General features: G+C 36.5%; 1 protein-coding gene across 1 annotated transcript; it reads left to right on the top strand.

The window, feature by feature from the left end:
• Positions 1-635: 635 nt before the first annotated feature.
• LOC306870901 (serine/threonine-protein phosphatase 2A 65 kDa regulatory subunit A beta isoform-like) lies at positions 636-23,493 on the top strand. The gene is made up of 15 exons (XM_079418475.1): positions 636-803; positions 1,698-1,788; positions 1,893-1,993; positions 2,073-2,305; positions 3,363-3,510; positions 3,724-3,879; positions 7,463-7,577; positions 8,371-8,441; positions 10,046-10,180; positions 11,522-11,695; positions 11,909-11,969; positions 12,138-12,292; positions 12,559-12,701; positions 21,435-21,526; positions 21,742-23,493. Exons 1-15 carry the CDS (start codon positions 726-728, stop codon positions 21,756-21,758), a joined length of 1,770 nt encoding a protein of 589 aa, XP_079274601.1. The 5' UTR covers positions 636-725; the 3' UTR covers positions 21,759-23,493.
• Positions 23,494-23,737: the final 244 nt, after the last annotated feature.

Consider the following 23,737-nt stretch of genomic DNA (forward strand, 5'->3'; position numbering starts at 1 on the left):
TTCTGTTATACCCATGTACAATTATATTCCACGATGTATTTTATCAAAATAAATCATATAAGTTCATAAGAAAATGTTTCATTCTCTAAAAAGGGTTTAAAGCAGTAGGGGTTGGTTGAGGCATCGAAAGTAACTAGCTGTTTTATGGACACTGATTATTATGGATTATTACTGAAATCTTATTAATACTTAGTTACACTATCTACTGCAAAAAGTAATATTATTAGCAGGGTTGGGAATCGAAAATCAATTCCAATTCCAGAATCGGATACTTAAGGTCTCAAGGCAAGACATTTTTTGAAAAACTCAAATTTCAATTCCACCTATCAAATCTTTTTTTTTTTTTTAGGTGGCAAAAGGGACTGTTAAAAATGTATTTGTCTTCATTCATTCAATGAAACAAGTAGGCTAAATCTTGAGTGAGTCTTTAAATTACTCCATCATAAATGCCATGTCATTTTGTTTAGTTGTCTAATATTTTTCCCCTTTGGATCAGGTGTTGAAAACTGTTGTTTAAATAACATTAAGTCTTTTGTCTCAAAATACATATATGCAACAATTTTAAATGATTAAATGTACCTTGAGAGTGAATCACTCCAGCTATTTAGCAGAAAATGATGTGTTTTTGTGACGTACAGTCAGTGTGCTGTGCTGGGCTCGTGCGGCAGAGAGAAACCCCGTAGCAGGAAGTTCAGGAGCTAGCTTAGCAGCCTTTAGCATCCAAGATGGCGGGAGCAGATAGCGACGACTCTCTTTACCCCATTGCCGTACTAATCGACGAATTAAGAAATGAAGATGTTCAGGTAAACAAAATACGTATTTTAACACCGACTACTAGTTTGAGAAATAGACTGGAACTCGTAGGCTTGATTTTGACATGAATAGCTAACAGCAACAGGTAACATGGGCCTGTCCTAGTTTAGCAAACCGGCTAGCAACTGAAAGATAATTCAGTAATTGAGACCCTACAAGATTACATATCAAATTCAAGGACAGATGAAGCCACCAGCGTGCTATTTAGCACACCCAAATGTATTATTTGATTTATGTCAAATTACTTCGTTTCGTGTGTAAGTTAAATACAGTGACGCAGAGCAGTTTGTGAGTGCTAACTCTGCTAACGTTAGCTGTTCTGTGATTTAACTGTTATGTCATTGACTCGTTTACTTAAATAGAGAATCACAATACTTCATTACATGACATTGTAAAGCACAAAATAAGTATGAATGTTGAATATTTTAGGCTACACAGTTTGTCATTTCAGCGAAAAGTTCCTCAAGCAACCACTAGCGATAAGATTTTTCAGTGACAATTCATATTTTTTTCAGATAACTTAATTTGTATTTACTGCGTTTAATATCTATTCCATATTTTGTTTACAATTTTAAAATACACCAGAACTGATTATTAACAACTGTCACCAAAAGGTGAGCTCATTTTCCCCTCATTATAAAGATACAGGATTGTGATAATTATAGGAATCAAGTAAGGAAATAAATGATGTAATCTTTTTGGTCTCAATGGATTAGGAAAGATGTGATTTATTTTTATAGTTTGTCATCTATCAAGCCATCATTTAAATTGCATAAGTTGCAAACATAAACCAATAGTCTGTTTTGTCCCTCATCAATCAGCTGCTTTACAATCCAATATATCAAGACTCTATTCTAACGGATTTCTTGCCTTTTTCACTGTAGTTACGATTAAACAGCATTAAGAAACTGTCCACCATCGCCTTAGCTCTAGGCGTTGAAAGAACACGCACTGAACTTCTACCTTTCCTCACAGGTAAATGTTTTTTTCCTGTCTGAAATGACTATAACAAGTATATTTTAGGTCTAGTGAACTCTTCTCATGCATAACTTTAAATTTCTCAATTTGTGATTGATCAGATACCATCTATGATGAGGATGAAGTTCTGCTTGCTCTTGCTGAACAACTGGGGAACTTCACCATGCTGGTTGGAGGCCCTGAATATGTGCACTGTCTCCTTGTAAGCTTTTTGACTTGATTTCATACTGAAATAATTTCTGCTTATTATTTGTTGACTTGCGTGTTGTTGTTGTTTATAGCCCCCTTTGGAGAGTTTGGCTACAGTTGAAGAGACAGTTGTGCGAGACAAGGCAGTGGAGTCCCTGCGGAAGATCTCCCATGAACACTCTCCAGTGGACTTGGAAGTGCACTTTGAGCCTTTGGTGAAGCGTTTGGCCAGCGGAGACTGGTTCACGTCACGTACCTCTGCCTGCGGGCTCTTCAGTGTCTGCTACCCACGAGTGTCCAGTACAGTCAAAGCTGAGATCCGCCAGTAAGTTTAACACATTTGTGAGGAGTGTTTTGCTATAATACTGCATTTTCATTTTGGAAACGCTGATACATTTAATACAGGATCGTTCACACTAAGAGCACTTTAAAAAATTAACAATACAGATTACAATCGCTTTTTTTAAAGTCACCATGAATTAAAAATTAACTAATTAATATATTGCAGTATTATATCCCTCTGACTTATCTGTGCACATAATTTTTTATTTTTTATTTTTACATATTGTGCCTTTGTAATGTTTAATAAACAATTCTGCCGAATACATAAATGTAATTATTTTTTTAAATAACCATACATTAATGAAATGAAATAATTTTAATAATAATATCATAGCTGTTATAATATATGGTGCTAAGTAGCCACAAACCCACAAACGTGATTCTCATTGCTGTCTAATTACTTTTAATTCTGGCAAGTACATAAATGTATTACAATAAAAAGATGAATGTAATACAAAGGCAGTAAAAGAAATACTGCCATTTAAATCTGAAGTATTATTTGATTTTTTTCCTTTTGCATTACAGTGATGAGAATTTGGAGTGATGGTGCTAAAACAGGCAATATTTGCAAAAAAAAAAAAATAATTTTTGATTTTGGGGTAAAACATGGTCTGGATATGTTTTTAACAGATTACACAATATTCACACCAGTATAAATGTATATTAAATGCATTCCCACTTCACATCACTTCTTTCTGTGTCTGTTGCATGTTCTTTGTATTGACAATGTTAGCAGGTGTAAAACAGGCTTCCAGCTGGATTATATTTTGAGTTTTATACTGAAATTTATACTGAATGTAACATTCTGACATCAGAATTTTTGTCCCTGGTGCGAATAGCTCCATAGGAATATATTGCTTAAATGTATTGTTTATTGTGGTAATTATTCACTCTCAGTGTGAATATCCATTTAGACTATACGTAATTATAGTTACAGAGTGTTAATGTTAGAATAACCAAAGTGGAAAGGAAAATCACTACCTCGTCGTCTCTTTCTGTTTAATTGGAAACATGTTAACACACGTATCATCTCTCCTCAGGCACTTCCGTACCCTGTGTTCTGATGATACTCCCATGGTGCGCCGTGCAGCCGCCTCCAAGCTGGGTGAATTTGCCAAAGTCTTAGAGCTGGAGTATGTCAAGAGTGACATCATTTCTCTCTTCACTGCATTGGCATCTGATGAACAGGTCTGGTTTCAGTAATACTGAAATATACACAGTCTTATTCCGTCATTACTCAAACCACAGCTAAAGTCTCTGAGCACATGTTGCATGACAAGACCATTGGAGGTTTGAAAGGTTTTCATTGTGTTTATGTAACTAGTGCTGGAGCAGAATTGTATGGCAAATATCAAAGTGTTTTCTTAAGACATCTGAATGCAAACATTTACATCATTGCAGGACTCTGTTCGTCTCCTGGCTGTGGAGGCCGGTGTCAGCATTGCCACTCTGTTGCCTCAAGAGGATCTGGAAGCTCTGGTAATGCCCACTCTGCGTCAGGCAGCAGAGGACAAATCCTGGAGAGTTCGCTACATGGTTGCAGACAAATTCTCTGATGTAAGCCAAAAGCAAATCATGCGTTGTTTATTATATGTAATTGAATTTTATTGTAAAATCCTAGTGTTTATCACAGAATTCGGGGGTTGCTTTTCACTCATAATTCTTCTCATGGGCATTACTGTTCAATTTAGGTGCTGGTAGGATTTTGAAAAGTATCTTATGCTCACCTAGAGTGCATTTATTTAAACACAATAATATTGTTAAATATTATTTCAATTGAAAATAAATGTTTTCTATTTTAATATTTTTAGAAATATAATTTATTTCTGTGATGGCAAAACAGAATTTTCAGCAGCCATTTCTCCAGTCTTCAAAATCACATAATTTGGTGTTCAAAAAACATCTCTTATCATAGCTGAAAATGGTTGTGCTTTTTAAAATCTTTGTGAAAAATGTATTTTTAAACAAACCAGTTTTAAACAAATCTGCAGTCTGTTGAAGCGACTGCTAATCTGTGTGTGCCTTACAAGTACAACGGATTGATATTAAAGGTGACAAGCTTCTGTCTTGTATTGTGAGCTTAAAGGCCTTTCCACACAGAGCGCGAAAAAGCGAAACGAGTATCGGACGTGATGACTAGGGGTGGAAATCACCAGGGGCCCCACGAAATAATATTATCACGATACTTGTGTCATGATACAATATTATTGCGATTTTTTTTTTTTTTTTTTTTTTTTTTTTTTTTTTTTTTTTTTTTTTTATTATTTATTATTATTACCCTTTTCCTACTTTAAATTATCTCTCCAAGAGAAAACTTAGGCAACATCTGTTTTAACTAAAAATAAACATTTCTCAGTTTCTCACTTCAATTTTATTGCTGCAGTGCAAAATGGGATTGTCAAGCAGACAAACTGACCAACACTTTCATGAAAACCTATCATAAATATTGTATGCACCTGGCAAACTTATTTATATTACAGTCTAATCTAGTCCACCTTAATTAAATGTAAACAGGTATTCACTGCTGTGCTACTACAGGTATTTTGAACAATGCAACTTGAACTTCTACAAAAATGTTTTGCAGACCCTTCAGCAGTTGGGGCATTTGAAAGTAAATTACTGTTAAATTAAAAAAATAAAATAAACCGTAGTCTTACATCAGATTTAAACACTGATGGTGCTTTCCTGATAACTTTCCACGATGCTGCCATCTTTGTTTTACTAACTTGCTGCATGCTGTTGGTCAGAGGTCCCCAACCACCGGGCCGCGACCCACTACCGGGCCGTGGAAGAATTCCTACCCGGTCGCGAGAACGTTCGGGGGAAAATGTGAATAGATATGACGCTCCTGTTATTTATTGTGCGTAAATTATTTTTCTAATTATTCAGTATTTTCGTTGTATGCGATTGATATCGAGTAGCAATTTGACGATTTCATGTTAAATTAGTAAATAAAAGATTACTCTGATCTGTCATATAGGCTATTAGGGCTTAAACGTATCGCAGTTGATCAAATCGGTATGCCGCGCTGTCTGAAACGCGTCTCTATGCTTGTGTGTGCTTCGGGTGTGTTCCAGTACAGCATAAGCATAGAGACGTGTTTCATACAGAGCGACATACCGATTTGATTCCCCTTTTTTATGTATCCCTGCGTTTAAGATACATATGCATGGGGGGGTTGCAGTTACATCGCAATACTGGAAATATTTCTGTTTTAAACCATGAAGGCGAACCAATGGATATCACAACTGCAACGTGCAAACTTTGCGCAATAGTTATGCCGGTGAACGTCTTAACTACAATCATACAGAAAGTGAAAGTAAAAAAAAACTGATGGAGTTTTCTAACACTGCATTAACGGCGCATATTCTCAAGAGGCAAGAGACGAATATACTTCATGTGCTGATAACAGTATAAATGAATCGACCTGTTTTAAAGACCATCCACAACAACAGCAATCCCCCAAACTGAAATCAACCAGATTTCTCACGTTCTTTATACTGAATAACATTTCTATTAATTCTCCACTGAATTATGTGATCTGTAGAGCACCGTCCGTTTTCTTCCACGTGCGCGAGTGTTATGAGTCAGAGTACATTCACTCTCTAGATCTTCCGTATTAAAAAAATTGAGTGAAAACATTTTTCAAAACCACATTTTTTGCTTCAAAATGTGGTTTTGAAGCAGATACCTGTGTGATATCTGGACATCCGACCTACGTCTAAACATATATCGGATTCCCTTCAGAACTCCAAGCCATCACAATACGAGGGTGAGATGTTTGACTATAAAGATAGCGTTTTAATTCCGGCGTGCTGTATGCATTTGCATTTTTTTGAGGTGGGAACTTCATATATGCAAGAAATTGTGCAACATTCAGGAGCTCGTTTTTTTAACCCCCGCACTGTGAATTTGATAAATACAACAGCTTCGTGTATTTCTACAAAACTGCATTATATTTCTCAGCAATTTAGTGATAACTTTGTTGTTTTTGTAGACCAGCAAGCTTCACTATTTGGCTACTCACTCTCTTGCTCTCGTTAATTAATTCAAGTCTGTTTAAATAAATATAATCTTACAGTGCTATTTTATTTCACTTTAGAATTCTGCATCTAATGAGCTTTAGATAAAATAACATGAAAATTACCATTAACTTCTGGTCTTCGTCTGTTCAGTCAAATTTTGTGCTCCAGAACATTCATGACAACTGTTGTCCATGCAGACAAATAATAATGGCCACTCAGCGTGAATTATATAAATAATTTTAATAGCACGGCCATTCAAATCCCAAGGGTCTACCATGTGCATAGTAAAACGATCACTGACAATCATTTTGAGGCTGGAATGAATGTAAACACAGAAATCGTTTACCAGTCTTGTCTAAAGTGAATGTAAACAGGCAGGCCAAAAAAATGGATATGGTTAAAAGATCGGATCTGTGCATCAAGATTTGCAACGTAAACGCAGCCTAAGTGAGTCCAGTTGATCTAATAAAGGACTTGTCCGATTGATAAAAACCACTAAATCTTGTGCGGTTCAGAAAATGAATGTTGTTTCAGTAGTGGCAGAGCTCTACCACTGATTGTGATGCAGCAATCACTGCTATGTGATGTGTATTTGGGCACCCTTTAACTTGGTTTTATATTGTTAATGTTATATAATCTACCGGGAAACCTCTTCTCTGTTATGTATCAGTGCTAAGGTTCAACAGCTGGATCGCACTTTCAGGATGACACCTCATAAGAGTTCACTGCTCTCTGTAATCCTGCACATGTACACTGCTCGTTGTGCAACTTGACCTAAATGCAGTTCTTTCCATAATAATATGATAATATTTGTCATTTCATCAGATGATTTTGGATTATCCTGAGCCACTTGTAATGTCAGATATTTTACAGGAAAAGAAATGTTGAATGCAGCGATATAAATACCTAGAAATATCCTGGGTTAGAGCAATGAGATTTTGACCTGCTTTAGAAATGAGAATTATGTACCACATCTCTTGTGCAGTGCTAGAATAGCCTTGATTGTATCCTAGCATGCTCCGGAAGTGCCTTTGTCCTTGAGTCTGCAGGAAACGCTGTAGTGCTGCTATGAAATGGAAATATGAAGTGACATGCTTGTCTCTGTGAATTTACAGCTGCAGAAAGCTGTGGGTCCAGAAATCACAAAGAATGACCTAGTGCCAGCCTTCCAGAATCTTCTGAAAGACTGTGAGGCTGAGGTTCGTGCCGCTGCTGCAAACAAAGTCAAAGGTGAGAAAAAGCACCAAAGCAGCCCTGTAATATATGAGCATGATGTTGAGTATCACTGCTATTAATTTGCAAAATAGGTGTAAATAATCGTAGTTAGTATATTTTCAGTAAAATAGGTCAAAATTGCATTGTTGAGAGAGAAAAAAAACATAAAATGCATGTGTATGAAATAATGTAAAATACTGGTAAATAAAACTATAAACATGTATTTAAGCTCCCCTCTTTCCACAAGAAATCATTTAAATTAAAAGACATTCAGAAAAGGAATGAAAAATATAAAACACAAATTAGTGGCATTTACTATAAACACCAAGCCTAAACATATATTTCTTTAAAGTGCAATTGAAACTATCAGTCTGTTGGAAATGTGCTGTACTTGCAAACCTCTCTTATTTGGCGCAAATTCAAATGTGTGCACTTTGCATGTTTGCAGTATATAAGTTGCTTTTCAATATTAGCTGCGACAGGTCTCAGAAAAAAGTGACATACTGTCGAAAATTACTGTGATTTATATACAAATTTAGTATTGTGTTCCTTGCTTAAAAGGAATACAATATTTAATATTTTTGTCATATAAACAGCTTTGGATTTTTAGTGTTTTGTTTGTAGCTGGCATTTTAAACTGTGGTTCAAAGACGGCATGTGACTTAATACAAGTCAAATCAGTCTGGAGTTCATTTGTAAATGTGCTCTCAAGAGTATCTTTCTCTGAAAATCCTGAAATTACACTGGTAATTTGTTACTGAAAGTTCTTGTTGTGATGACCGTAATTGATTATTATTCTTGTCCTCAGAATTCTGTGAAAATTTGCCAGAGGACAGTAGAGAGACGATCATCATGACACACATCCTCCCCTGTGTTAAGGTAAAATTATTTTTCATTCAGCGCTTGTCAACATCTCTGCACTCTGCCACTTGTTCCTCATTGTTCCAGTACTAATCACATTTAATTGGTGCGCAGTTACTGGCAGGTAACTCTGGAGTCAGCATCTGTTCTCTAAGTGTCTAAGACTTAAACAAGATCAGATTAACAGTGTGTCAATGTCTGTGCTGTGACCTACTGGCTGTAGCAACACTAGCACACTTCTGCTCTCAATCACACACTATATATCAATCAGTGCTTTCTCCATTATTGTAAGAAACATTTTGTTCTGGTAAAAATACCTTTGTCTAGACTCAAACTGCTGTTTGCCAGGCTATCTTAGTAGCTAAAATATATATATTTTTGAGAGCGTGTGATTTGCTTTGGACATGTCCACCAAAATATCTGCAGGGGCTCACAGCATAGATACAAATAATTGCAAGATTGATGGCAGCACAGAACATTTTATTCCAAACCTTTTGCATAGCTGAAATACATTTGAAACTTCTTTACAAAAATGGAGCTTTGACATTTTTCATTGCAATATAAACATTCAACATGGGCAGTTATCCGTGGACTGCTTTGTTCCACATTCATATAGACTTGAATATTTTTTGTTTTGTTTTACACAAGATCTTCCTGCAATGTGAATGTGTCCTGATCCCAGGCGTGTGTTTTCATTTTATAATAGTGGCTGAACATTTTAAAATTGTTCATGTACCTTACTGTTCAAAAGTTTTTGGTTGGTTTTTGCTCTTCAAAAAAAGTTGTTTTTGAGGAGTCCTTTATGCTCACCTAGACTACATTTATTTTTTATCAAAAATACAGTAAAACTGTAATATTGTAAAATATTTTACAATTTAGAATAACAATGTATTAATGTATTAGATGTACTGTCTTTGCGCCAATATAAGAAACATTTATGTATAATTATGTTGAAAACAGTGCTTATTTCCTCAACCGTTATTGTGGAAACCATTTTCTTTGAATAGAAAGTTCAAAAGAACAGCATGTTTTGGGATTTCGGATTAATTGATTTTGTGACTTCGGATCAGTTTAATACATCAATACAAAAAATACTTTTTGACACTGAACTTTTTAACAGTAGTTAGTGTAACATATTTAATATGGTTGTTTTTGCTGGAAGTTCAGTGCAAATTTTTGCACAATCCAGGAAATTTAGAACAGTACAAAAGTTATTCATTGATTTTCTTTTTCCTTTCATTTGAAACCAGATAGATGCAAAAAGCCCAAAAGCAAGATTCATATTGTCTGAGCAAAAGAAGGCTTGACATTATGTAACACTTGAGTTAAAAACAAACTTAAAAGAGTAAATCAGTACCAAAATACAGTCTTACCCACTGTTAGCCAAAATATATCTACCACTGTTAAATTTACCAATGTATCCCTACTGCTTTTACAGTCACATGGTCTATAAGAATACGCTCCAGTAGGATCAGTAGCAAAATACCAAAGCTCCAGTATATACTGATATCAGTGAGATTTCATAGTTCATGTAGACTTCAGGTATTACACATCATTATTTGAAAGTTGTATTAAAGCATTGATAGTCATTGATGGCATGTTGTTTACTCCTCCTTCAATAGGAACTTGTCTCAGACACTAATCAGCATGTGAAGTCTGCACTGGCGTCAGTCATTATGGGCCTCTCCACCATCTTAGGCAAAGACAACACCATTGAGCACCTGCTTCCCCTTTTCTTGGCCCAGCTCAAAGATGAGGTAAGCCTGCTGTGTGTGTGTGAGAGTGAGAGAGAAAGCACAGGTCTGGCTGAGGTAATTTGCGTCATGTTCCAGTCACAGATGATACTTCTGTGCAACTGCTCACTTTGATCCTGTCGAGGTGAGGCATTGCTAATGCTAGCCTTTTAGTGGAAAGCAGAAAGCATTGAAGTGAGAGATGAATGGATGAGTGCGGCACACTATCTCACGTCTCATCTCTTTATTTGCTAGGGCTTTTTGTTGCTTGCTGCTGTCTGTATTGCGATCGCTCTTCTTTAAACTGCTTGGGAGAAGTCTTTGAACATCTGTCAGTCACACAGACTGCACGAAATAAATAGAACAAAGCCAGCTCCTGGACTACAGCGTGCATTGATCCATGTTTTAAGACAGGAAGCTGTTTTGCTATTCTGTGTCAGTTCTTGCTCTGTTGTTCTGCAAAAAGAAACAATCCTGTCATATAGTTGTCAGCCTGATGAAAACTTGACACTGTGACATGAAACACTGACATTTAATGGCTAACATTCTTGCTGACTGCATGAAGAGATTAACATACACTGTAACATGCTGTTTTAAAGGGGTCATATGACGTTGATTAAAAGAACATAAATTTGTGTATTTGGTGTAATGCAATGTTTATGTGGCTTGAGGTAAAAAAAAAAACACTATTTTCCACATACTGTACATTATTGTTGCTCCTCTATGCTCCGCCTTCCTGAAAAAGATTTTTACAAAGCTCATCGTTCTGAGAAGAGGTGTGCTCTGATTGGCCAGCTATCCAGTGCCTTGTGATTGGCCGACTACCTCAAGCGTGTGACGGAAATGTTACGCCGCTTACCGTATTGTGATGCCTTGTCCCAGCGCGATGAGACGAAAACGATAAAACTCATTATAAACAAGGCTTGATTGAGACAGTTTAATGAATCGGATGGGCCTTTTGGTGAATCGTTTTGAACTGATTACAAATAAAATAAAAAAATAATATCTGTAATCTTATTTATTGTGAATTTTATTGGGAAAAGGAAATCAGTGTTAGTATTTTTAGTAATATTTATATAATGTTATTTGGCATATTGTTTATATACTTAGGCTTAGTTATATTTATTGGTTTTATTTAAAATTTTACCTTAGATTTTGTGCTTTTATCAGTTTTCTTTCATCATTTTTCTTTAGATTTAATTTTGTTTTAGCTTTAAAAATGTAATTTAGTTTTTCATGTAATATATTTTATTTTAATTAATGATTTTTTTAAAATAGTTGTAGTTGCTAATAATGGCACTCAGTTGTATTATTTTTTTTTATGTTGTCCGGAATGTTACAGTTTTTGTCATGTCCTTCCTGTAGTGTCCAGAGGTTCGCCTGAACATCATCTCCAACTTGGACTGTGTGAATGAGGTGATTGGAATCCGCCAGCTTTCCCAGTCTCTTCTTCCAGCTATTGTTGAGCTGGCTGAGGATGCCAAATGGCGAGTGCGACTGGCGATCATTGAGTACATGCCCCTTCTGGCTGGACAGCTGGTGAGTCTTGACCGTTGATGTCCTAGAATTCTTTATCCTGAAATAGAGATCGGAATGTTCCGTTGGTCACTTCTTATTCTTCAGTCTCTCTTTACTTAATGCATTTAACTAATCATCCTGTTAGTTTATTGCTGTCAAGTCGCCTTGGGTCACGTAAGCTAATCTAAATGATATGAGGTATCATTTTTTCCTCTCTCTTTCTCGTGCTTGCAGGGTGTAGAGTTCTTCGATGAAAAACTCAATTCTCTGTGTATGGCGTGGCTTGTTGATCATGGTAGGTTGCTTACCAGGAATGTTCATAATAACTATAATTGCACATAATGTGTCCCACACAAAAAATGTAGTTGCAATTCCATTTGCTTGTAGCATAAAAATTGAAAAGGCTGTTATAATGTGTCGGAGTGTGTCAGTGGACTAACACTTGTTTCTCCGTGTTCTTCAGTGTATGCCATCAGAGAGGCAGCCACCTGTAACCTGATGAAGCTGGTGGAGAAGTTTGGAGCAGAGTGGGCACAGAACACCATTGTGCCTAAAGTGCTGGGCATGGCTAATGACCCCAACTACCTGCACAGGATGACTACCCTCTTTTGCATTAATGTGAGTCAGAGCTTATCAGCTTCAACAAACAGCTGCTGAGTCACAGATGAATGTATGGCGTTGGTGCTGATGCATTAGGTGGAAAAGTGCAGTTTGACGTACATTTTGACCTTAAAATATAGTAAAATCTGTCTCAAATTCTTTGTAGAATGGTGCATCATCCATGAAATATTTGGAAGTCATCTATAGAAATTGTGGGGAAAAATGTATATAAAATTAATCTTTTAACTGCTGCAGCAGCACTGATGTGTGTAACTGTGTTTTAGGCTCTGTCTGAGGTGTGTGGACAGGAGATTACCACCAAACTCATGCTCCCTGTAGTTTTCAAGATGTCCAATGACCAGGTAGCCAATGTACGCTTCAATGTGGCCAAGTCTCTTCAGAAGATTGGACCTGTGCTGGACAGCAAGTATGTGCTTATCCACATTTAACCAGGGATTGATTCTATGTCAAAAATATTCACATTTCTCTTAATGTGACTCACTTCAGCATCATGGCTCTAATTTTCAAATGATTAGGGGTTCGTGCACGTAGTGCAGAAACCCTATTGTATTTGTTAAGATTTTTATTAGGGGTTCGTGCACGTAGTGCAGAAACCCTATTGTAATTGTTAGGATTTTTATTATTATTATTATTATTCCGCCTTAAAACGAATCGTGCAGCCCAAACCGTAAGGGCTAGAGAGCTGAAATTTGGTCAGAAGGTAGTAGTCTTGCTCGCTACTCAGATACAAAGAATCGGCCAAATCGGCCAAACGGGGGCGCTACAGCGCAAAAACCTAAAATTTCAGACATTTTTGGCCCACAGTCGTAAACCGTGTGTCGTAGACTCAAAAACTTTACATCGTTGCAATCCTTGGGTTAGCCCGAACAAAAGTGGAGTCCGAAATTTTTGAGCTACGACGCTTCCTTCTTGCCCTAAAATTGACCTATATCCCAGACCTACTTTTGCGAACTAGTCCTAGGTTTTTCGCCCGATCGGAACCAAACCAGTGCAGAAATATTCTGTGGACACTGAATATCAATAATTATCAAAAAAAAGTTGAAATTTTGATTTTCGGGCGATACAGTACTCCAATTAGCGTCTATGCTAACGTTAGCCAAATGTTGTTGGAAGTATAGCTCTGGAACGGAATGAGCTATATTCACCAAACTCGGTACACATATGTACGAGCTCAATCTTTGGTCAAATAAAAAAAATTGCGAAGCTCTGCCACTTAGGGGCGCTATAAGACAGAAAAAACATATAAATGGTTATAACTAGGCAACCGTTGGTCCGATCGGCTTCAAAATTGGTATGCAGCATCTTGGTCCAAAGGGGCACAAGTGTATATGAGGACATTCACGTATCTCAAAAAACATGGCCGCCATTGGCCAAAACATTTCAAGCACCAATTAGACAAGGTTAACGGAGGTCGATCGGAACAAAACTCGGTGGGCATGTTCGACTCATGGCCCTAAAGGTCTGTAAGAATTTTGAAAGAAATCGGCCACAAGTTGGCGCTAACGAGATTTTTGGCTCTGTAATCACGTGGTGTTTTACATATCCACACATAATGCATATCATCTGATAGATCTCCTCATAATGAACAACTTTTCCTCTTGGACCAAAGCTGTCAATCAAATCGTTCATTAATTATTCAGAAATATGTCTAAAACCTACTTTTGCGAACTAGTCTCTGGTTTTTCACTCAATTTCGATCAAACCACTGCAGTAATAATCTCTGGACTCTCTAGATCAATAGTTATCGAAAAAATGTTGAATTTTGTCCTTTGGTTAGCCATAATTGGCTAATTTCAAAAAAGAGGTGTGGCCACACATACCCAACAGCCTATAAAACCTAAACGAAAACTTGAAACTTTACGAAAGTTGGTGAAAACATGTGTCACATGACTGTGAACAAGCAAGAAAAGTTTCATCAAGATCGGACCATAGGTGGCGCTATAACAGTCAGAAAAGCCATCAAAAACACAATATTTCAACTGTACATGAAATTAACTGTAAAAAAAACATCTTAGATATTCACAAATACATAAGTCATTCATATCACATGATAGATCTCATCATTCTGAACAACTTTGTCTCTAGGATCATTTCTGTCAATCAAACCGTTATTTAACTATTCGCAATTAGGTTTAAAACCTACTTTGGTGAACTAGTCGTAGGTTTTTCACCCAATCGCAACCAATCTACTGCCGAAATGTTCTCTGTCTAGGGCTTATTAATAATTATCAAAAAAATCTTTGAAACATCCACTCACTTTTGTAATGGGGCCCAAAAACGTTTAAAAGTCGAGGGCCTATTTTACGAAAAATCCTATAACTCGTGAACGAAATGAGATATCTTCACCAAACTTGGTACATATATATAGCAGTAGGAACTTTGGTCAAACAACAAAAAATACCACTGATCTGCCACTTGGTGGCGCTATAAGATCGAAAAAACTGTAACTGGGTAACCGTTAGTCCGATCGACTTGAAACTTGGTATGCTGTGTCTTTGTCCGACGTGGCTGAAAAATCTATGAGGACATTCGCGTATCTAAAAAAACATGGCCGCCATCGGCCATTAAAATTTGAGCACTTATTAGACAAGGTTAACGGAGGTCGATCGGAATGAAACTCGGTGGGCATGTTTGACTCATGACTCCAAAGGTCTGTAAGAATTTTGAAAGAAATCGGCCACAAGTTGGCGCTAACGAGATTTTTGGCCTAGTGATCACGTGGTGTTTTACATATCCACAAATAATGCATATCATATGATAGATCTCCTCATTCTGAACAACTTTGCCTCTTGGACCAAAGATGTCAATCAAATCGTTCATTAATTATTCAGAAATATGTCTAAAACCTACTTTTGCGAACTAGTCTCTGTTTTTTTGGTCAATCTCGATCAAACCACTGCTGTAATAATCTCTGGACTCTCTAGATCAATAGTTATCGAAAACATGTTGAATTTTGTCCTTAGGTTAGCTATAATTGGCTCATTTAAAAAAGGACACGTGGCCACAAAAACCCAACAGCCTATAAAATGTAAACAAAAACTTGAAACTTTACGAATGTTGGTGAAAACATGTGACACATGACTGTGAACAAGCATGAAAAGTTTCATGGAGATCGGATCGGATAGGTGGTGCTTTAACAGTGAAAAAGGGCTTCTGAAACAGTATTTCTAAGGGAAATGACCTCAAATTGCAATAAAATATTAATAACATTCACTTATACACTACATCTTCATATCATCTGATAGATACCCTCATTCTGAACAACTTTGCCTCTTGGACTAATGCTGTCAATCAAATCGTTCATTAATTATTTACAAATGTGTTAGAAACCTACTTTTGCTAACTTGTCTCTGTTTTTTTGCTCAATCTCGATCAAACCACAGCAGTGATGTTCTCTGGAGTCTCTGGATCAATAATTATCAAAAAATGTTTATAATTTAAGAGAGACTGGGCCAAAAATAACACTATAATAGTTATAAAGCTTAAAAACACAGTGTTGTATGAGAAATTGGCTTTTATAACCACTAGATGGCAGCGGAAGACCACTAATGGCCTTATTAAGCTGTAAAACAGCACTGTTCAATGGCTACTGAAGGATTCAAGTTAAAACATTATAAAATCACTGTTATAACATTTTAAACCTCATTGAGTCAAAGTTTACCATTTTGTTCATACAGACATATCAGCTTTTATAATTTTGCCAGATTATGATTACAGTGAAACCTAAAAATGACATCTAAACTCTTAAAAACTGAATAAGTGCAATAGGCTTTGTTACCTATCACTTATTTGAAATATCTGCATCTGCAACAAAATGTGTGTGCATGTATGTCTGTGTATGAGTGTTTCTGTGTGTGTTTGTGTATGTGTGTGTATACAAGTGTGTTTGTGTGTGTGTGTGTGTATACAAGTGTTTTTCTGTGTGTGTGTATACAAGTGTGTTTGTGTGTGTGTGTGTGTGTGTGTATGTGTGTAAGCAGGCTTTATGATTGTTATTGTGATGGTTTGACCATTTCTATGTGTGTGTGCATGTGTGTTTTTGTGTGTATGTAAATATGCTTATAGAGTATTAATAGGCTAGTTTAATAATTTTGAGATTGATATTATTTTGAAAAACATGCTTTTGTCAACTAGCTTTCAGTTTTTAACTCAAAATCAATCAAATCATTGCAGTGCTGTTCTTTAGACTCTCTAGGTCAATAATTATCAAAAAAATGTGATAATTTAACAGAGACTGGGCAAAAAATAACACTATTACAGTTAAAAAGCTCAAAAACACAGTGTTGTATGAGAAATAGGCATTTATAACCACTAGATGGCAGCGTAAGACCACTAATGGGCTTATTAAACTCTTAAACAGTACTGTTCATAAGTTGCTTATGGAGATGCTATAAAATCACTGTTATAACATTTTAAACCTCATTGAGTCAAAGTTTACCATTTTGTTCATACAGACATATCAGTTTTTATAATTTTGCCAGATTATGATTACAGTGGAACCTGAAAATGACATCTAAACTCTTAAAAAGCGAATAGGTGCAATAGGCTTTGTTACCTATCACTTATTTCAAATATCTGCAACAAAATGTGTGTGCATGTATGTCCGTGTATGAGTGTTTCTGTGTGTGTTTGTATGTGTGAGTGTGTGTGTAAGCAGGCTTAATAATTATTACTGTGACCGTTTGACCATTTCATTTAAATGTGTGTGTGTGTGTGAATATGTTCATAGAGTATTAATAGGCCAGTTTAATCATTTAATTTCACTGTGTGTGCATGAGTGTTGTGTGTCTGTGAGCCTGCTCTCCATTCTGGATGTTTTTAACTGTCAGCCGTACATCCAGGTTGACCAAGACCACCTTAAAGGGTGTCAATTTCACGAACCCCGGTTAATCGCTGCTGGCAGCTATATTTATTATTATTATTCTGCCTTAAAACGAATCGTGCAGCCCAAACCGTAAGGGCTAGAGAGCTGAAACTTGGTCAGAAGGTAGTAGTCTTGCTCGCTACTCAGATACAAAGAATCGGCGAAATCGGCCAAACGGGGGCGCTACAGCGCAAAAACCTAAAATTTCAGACGTTTTTGGCCCACAGTCATAAACCGTTTGTCGTAGACTCAAAAACTTTACATTGTTGCAATCCTTGGGTTAGCCCGAACAAAAGTGGAGTCCGAAATTTTTGAGCTACGACGCTTCCTTCTTGCCCTAAAATTGACCTAAATCCCAAACCTACTTTTGCGAACTAGTCCTAGGTTTTTCGCCCGATCGGAACCAAACCAGTGCAGAAATATTCTGTGGACACTGAATATCAATAATTATCAAAAAAAAGTTTAAATTTTGATTGTCGGCCGATACAGTACTCCAATTAGCGTGTATGCTAACGTTAGCCAAATGTTATTGGAAGTGTAACTCTGGAACGGAATGAGCTATATTCACCAAACTCGGTACACGTATGTACGAGCTCAATCTTTGGTCAAATAAAAAAAATTACGAAGCTCTGCCACTTAGGGGCGCTATAAGACAGAAAAAACATATAAATGGTTATAACTAGGCAACCGTTGGTCCGATCGACTTCAAAATTGGTATGCAGCATCTTGGTCCAAAGGGGCACAAGTGCATATGAGGACATTCACGTATCTCAAAAAACATGGCCGCCATTGGCCAAAACATTTTAAGCACCAATTTGACAAGGTTAACGGAGGTCGATCGGAACAAAACTCGGTGGACATGTTCGACTCATGGCCCTAAAGGTCTGTAAGAATTTTGAAAGAAATCGGCCACAAGTTGGCGCTAACGAGATTTTTGCCTCTGTAATCACGTGGTGTTTTACATATCCACACATAATGCATATCATCTGATAGATCTCCTCATAATGAACAACTTTTCCTCTTGGACCAAAGCTGTCAATCAAATCGTTCATTAATTATTCAGAAATATGTCTAAAACCTACTTTTGCGAACTAGTCTCTGGTTTTTCGCTCAATTTCGATCAAACCACTGCAGTAATAATCTCTGGACTCTCTAGATCAATAATTATCGAAAAAATGTTGAATTTTGTCCTTTGGTTAGCCATAATTGGCTAATTTCAAAAAAGAGGCGTGGCCACACATACCCAACAGCCTATAAAACCTAAACGAAAACTTGAAACTTTACGAAAGTTGGTGAAAACATGTGTCACATGACTGTGAACAAGCAAGAAAAGTTTCATCAAGATCGGACCATAGGTGGCGCTATAACAGTCAGAAAAGCCATCAAAAACACAATATTTCAACTGTACATGAAATTAACTGTAAAAAAAACATCTTGCATATTCACAAATACATAAGTCATTCATATCACATGATAGACCTCATCATTCTGAACAACTTTGTCTCTAGGATCATTTCTGTCAATCAAACTGTTATTTAACTATTCGCAATTAGGTTCAAAACCTACTTTGGTGAACTAGTCGTAGGTTTTTCATGCAATCGCAACCAAACTACGGCCGAAATGTTCTCTGTCCAGGGTTTATTAATAATTATCAAAAAAATCTTTGAAATGTCCACTCACTTTTGTAATGGGGCCCAAAAACGTTTAAAAGTCGAGGACCTATTTTACGAAAAATGCTATAACTCGTGAACGAAATGAGATATCTTCACCAAACTTGGTACATATATATAGCAGTAGGAACTTTGGTCAAAAAACAAAAAGTACCACTGATCTGCCACTTGGTGGCGCTATAAGATCGAAAAAACTGTAACTGGGTAACCGTTGGTCCGATCGACTTGAAACTTGGTATGCTGTGTCTTTGTCCGACGTGGCTGAAATATCTATGAGGACATTCGCGTATCTCAAAAAACATGGCCGCCATTGGCCAAAAAACTTGAACCACCGATTAGGCACCTAGTAGACGAGGTTAACGGAGGTCGATCAGAATGAATCTCGGTGGGCATGTTCGATTCATGGCCCTGAAGATCTGTAAGAATTTTGAAAGAAATCGGCCACTAGGGGCCGAATTTTCATTTTTTAAGCACATAAAGGAATTCATATCGCACAGTTTTTCACACATACACTAGATATGCACATCATCTGATAGAGCTCCTCATTCTGAACAACTTTGCCTCTTGGACAAAAGCTGTAAATCAAATCTTTCATTAATTATTCAGAAATATGTCTAAAACCTACTTTTGCGAACTAGTCTCTGGTTTTTTGGTCAATCTCGATGAAACCACTGCAGTAATAATCTCTGGACTGTCTAGATCAATAGTTATCGAAAAAATGTTGAATTTTGTCCTTTGGTTAGCTATAATTGGCTCATTTAAAAAAGGACGTGTGGCCACACATACCCAACAGCCTATAAAACCTAAACAAAAACTTGAAACTTTACGAATGTTGGTGAAAACATGTGTCACATGACCGTTAACAAGCATGAAAAGTTTCATGGAGATCGGACCATAGGTGGTGCTTTAACAGTGAAAAGGGGCTTCTGAAACAGTATTTCTAAGGGAAATGACCTCAAATTGCAATAAAATATTAATAACATTCACTTATACACTACATCTTCATATCAACTGATAGATCCCCTCATTCTGAACAAGTTTGTCTCTTGGACTAATGCTGTCAATCAAATCGTTCATTAATTATTTACAAATGTGTTAAAAACCTACTTTTGCTAACTTGTCTCTGTTTTTTTGCTCAATCTCGATCAAACCACAGCAGTGATGTTCTCTGGAGTCTCTAGATCAATAATTATCAAAAAAAGTTGATTATTTAAGAGAGATTGGGCAAGAAATAAAACTATTATAGTCAAAAAGCTTAAAAACAGTGTTGTATGAGAAATTGGCTTTTATAACCACTAGATGGCAGCGGAAGACCACTAATGGCCTTATTAAGCTGTAAAACAGTACTGTTCAATGGTTACTGAAGGATTCAAGATAAAACATTATAAAATCACAGTTATAACATTTTAAACCTCATTGAGTCAAAGTTTACCATTTTGTTCATACAGACATATCAGGTTTTATCATTTTGCCAGATTATGATTACAGTGAAACCTGAAAATGACATCTAAACTCTTAAAAAGTGAATAAGTGCAATAGGCTTTGTTACCTATCGCTTATTTCAAATATCTGCATCTGCAACAAAATGTGTGTGCATGTATGTCCGTGTATGAGTGTTTCTGTGTGTGTGTGTGTGTGTGTATACAAGTGTGTGTGTGTGTGTGTGTATGTGTGTAAGCAGGTTTTATGATTGTTATTGTGATGGTTTGACCATTTCATTTCTATGTGTGTGTGTGCATGTGTGTTTTTGTGTGTATGTAAATATGCTTATAGAGTATTAATAGGCTAGTTTAATCATTTTGAGATTGATATTATTTTAAAAAACATGCTTTTTGTCAACTAGCTTTCAGTTTTTAACTCAAAATCAATCAAATCATTGCAGTGCTGTTCTTTAGACTCTCTAGGTCAATAATTATCAAAAAATGTTGATAATTTAACAGAGACTGGGCAAAAAATAACACTATTACAGTTAAAAAGCTCAAAAACACAGTGTTGTATGAAAAATAGGCATTTATAACCACTAGATGGCAGCGTAAGACCACTAATGGCCTTATTAAACTCTTAAACAGTACTGTTTATATCTTGCTTATGGAGATGCTATAAAATCACAGTTATAACATTTTAAACCTCATTGAGTCAAAGTTTACCATTTTGTTCATACAGACATATCAGTTTTTATAATTTTGCCAGATTATGATTACAGTGAAACCTGAAAATGACATCTAAACTCTTAAAAAGTGAATAGGTGCAATAATTTTTGTTACCTATCGCTTATTTTAAATAACAAACAACTGTGTTTGTGTTTGTGTGTTAGCAGGCTTAATGATTATTACTGTGATAGTCTGACCATTTCATTTATGTGTGTGTGCATGTGTGTTTCAGTGTGTGTGTGAATATGCTTATAGAGCATTAATAGGCCAGTTTAATCATTTAATTTCACTGTGTGTGCATGAGTGTTGTGTGTCTGTGAGTCTGCTCTCCATTTTGGATGTTTTTAACTGTCAGCCATACATCCAGGTTGGCCAACCTTAAAGGGCGTCAATTTCACGAACCCCGGTTAATCGCTGCTTGCAGCTATATTTATTATTATTTTTTTTAATTACAGCTGTCTGCAGGCAGAGGTGAAGCCAGTGCTGGAGAAACTGGCATCAGATCAAGACATGGATGTGAAATATTTCGCCCAAGAGGCCATCAGTGGTGAGTTCCGCAACTGCTGCTCTTGAGTGTTGTGCAACTATTGACGTAAACCAGAAAGCTACTGTCATTCTTAAATACAACCTGCATCAGTGCAAACTGATGACTCACCATTATGTAACAGAAGTTAAAAACAAAACACTTAAATATGTTTAATTTAATAATGTTAAAAAGACAAACAGACAGTTCTGACATTTCCTTTTGTTCTCTCCCCAAAGTTCTTTCCCTGGCATAATGTACCTACTTGCTGAACGTAAGACCCATCTCTCAAGTTGACCTGCATTGTATTTATTGACATCCAGGATCGTCCACTGTTTATGGAGAAACAAAGTGCTCTGTTCACTTTCAGTGAGAAATGTTTTAGGGATACTTGGCTTCTCTCAGTGTTTTGTTCAGCTGTTCACCAAACACCAGATCTTGCTCTTCATTCTCTCCCACTGAGCCCCTCTTGCTCTGTGTATCTTCACGTGCTAACCCTCAGCCGAGTTTTACTATCAGTGTAACAATGTACAGAAGCATCATAGGTTTGGAAAAATATAGATGTTTTGAGGCATCCGATTTAACTTCAGTCGTCTGATCTGGTGGACTGAATAACTTTTGCTCTTACTGTTAATTTTAAGAGTTGATCCGTGCATGCGCATAGCATGACAAGTGGGCGAATCACTACTGCACCTTTCATTTGATTACAGTGTTCCCGTGGCCCAGTCTTACATTGATCATTATTGACCCAAGACCCCATAAAGCACTAGTCGCACAGCCGTTGTGTAGTGGTGGGCTCTGATACCGTTCCCCTATTCTCAAAGTGCTTATCTTCTTAAAGGGACCATAATAAATTTCCATCTGCTTCCTGCAACTGTTATAACAGAGGTTGGGCATTCCTAAACGGCCCTTTTTCTTTCCTCAGAAGGCAAGCTTCTTCATTCTGTGCCATTGACTGTGTTGCACATTTTCTCATTTCGCTTTGTTTTTCAAAAGAGGTTTAACTTGTTTCCTTTATATAAATGCATCTGCATGCCTCTTGCACACAGGTTCCATAGACCGTCAGTATATTGAGAAGCTCATTAATCACAGGGCATCTTATACTCCCTCCCTTAACACATTGCTTCTGCCTGTGATGTTGACTGTCCGATTCTTCTTCAGCTTCAGAGTGCAGACAGTATAGTAGTATCTTATGTTATGAGTGTCATTAGAATGTGCTTCGGGTTTTATATGAATATGGTCACATTGCCCTCGATAGCAGGGAACTCAATAAAGAACGTTATATAACCCCATTTCACTGTGCGTGGACCTTCTGTAATCCATCAGGTCACATACAGTAAAACGCAATATAGCATGAGTATACGTCTAGGCTGGGAGTGGATTTATTGAAGGAGGCATATCATGAGAAATCAAATTTCCTTCATCATTTGAAATGAGTTTTTGCGTACACTGAACTCTCAAAACTCAAAACTTCTGCCCTGTTCAGAAAAAAACAGTGAGGTAATGGAAGGAGAGATCAAATAATGCATGAATTCCATAAAACAGGTATTATTTTTCTGCAAGGATGCATTACATTGAATAGTAACACTGAAGACATAACATTTCTATTTCATATAAATGCTGTTGTTAAAATAACGGCAAAAATAAATGGTAATGGTTTTCACAAAAATAAGCAGCACAACAGTTTTAAACAAGTATCAAATTGGCATATTAGAATGATTTTCGAATCCCGACTTGATGACCTTTCCTGATCCCACCCCCCTCTTTCTCTCCCACTTGGCTTCCTGTCAGCTCTGATCTGACCTATCATAATAAAGGTAAAAAAAAACGATTTCTGGAGGTTCATGTGACACTGAAGACTGGAGAAATGACTGCCGTCAGCTTTGAAATCAAGTTGGATTTAAAACAAATATTAAGAATTATATTTTATAGTAATATTTCATAATACTGTTATCACTGTAGTTTGGATCAAATAAATGAAGCCTTGATGATCATGAGAAACTTATTTAAAAAACAATCATGTTGAACTCAAACCTTTAAGTAGTGTATGTAAATGTTCTGTGTTAATTTAATACATATGGTAGTTATATGTACACTAAATATAGTTTTACAGCTATGTGGAATTTAGATATTTCAAATATTTCAATGGCCATGTGGATCTGAATCAAATTTTATTACTAATTTTAAATAACACTTGGGTGATGTATAAATCTAAAAGAAATAATGCTGTTAAAA

Source organism: Barbus barbus (genome assembly GCF_936440315.1).
Source record: "Barbus barbus genome assembly, chromosome: 6".
Taxonomy (NCBI): domain Eukaryota; kingdom Metazoa; phylum Chordata; class Actinopteri; order Cypriniformes; family Cyprinidae; genus Barbus; species Barbus barbus.

What these genes read in the sequence shown, in the direction of transcription:
- LOC306870901 (XM_079418475.1), top strand. Translation starts at nt 726, where the DNA reads ATGGCGGGAGCAGATAGCGACGACTCTCTTTACCCCATTGCCGTACTA. An exon ending in TAAGAAATGAAGATGTTCAG is followed by an intron (nt 804 to 1,697) that starts GTAAACAAAATA and finishes TTTTCACTGTAG; the next exon opens with TTACGATTAAACAGCATTAA. An exon ending in CCCTTCTGGCTGGACAGCTG is followed by an intron (nt 11,696 to 11,908) that starts GTGAGTCTTGAC and finishes TCGTGCTTGCAG; the next exon opens with GGTGTAGAGTTCTTCGATGA.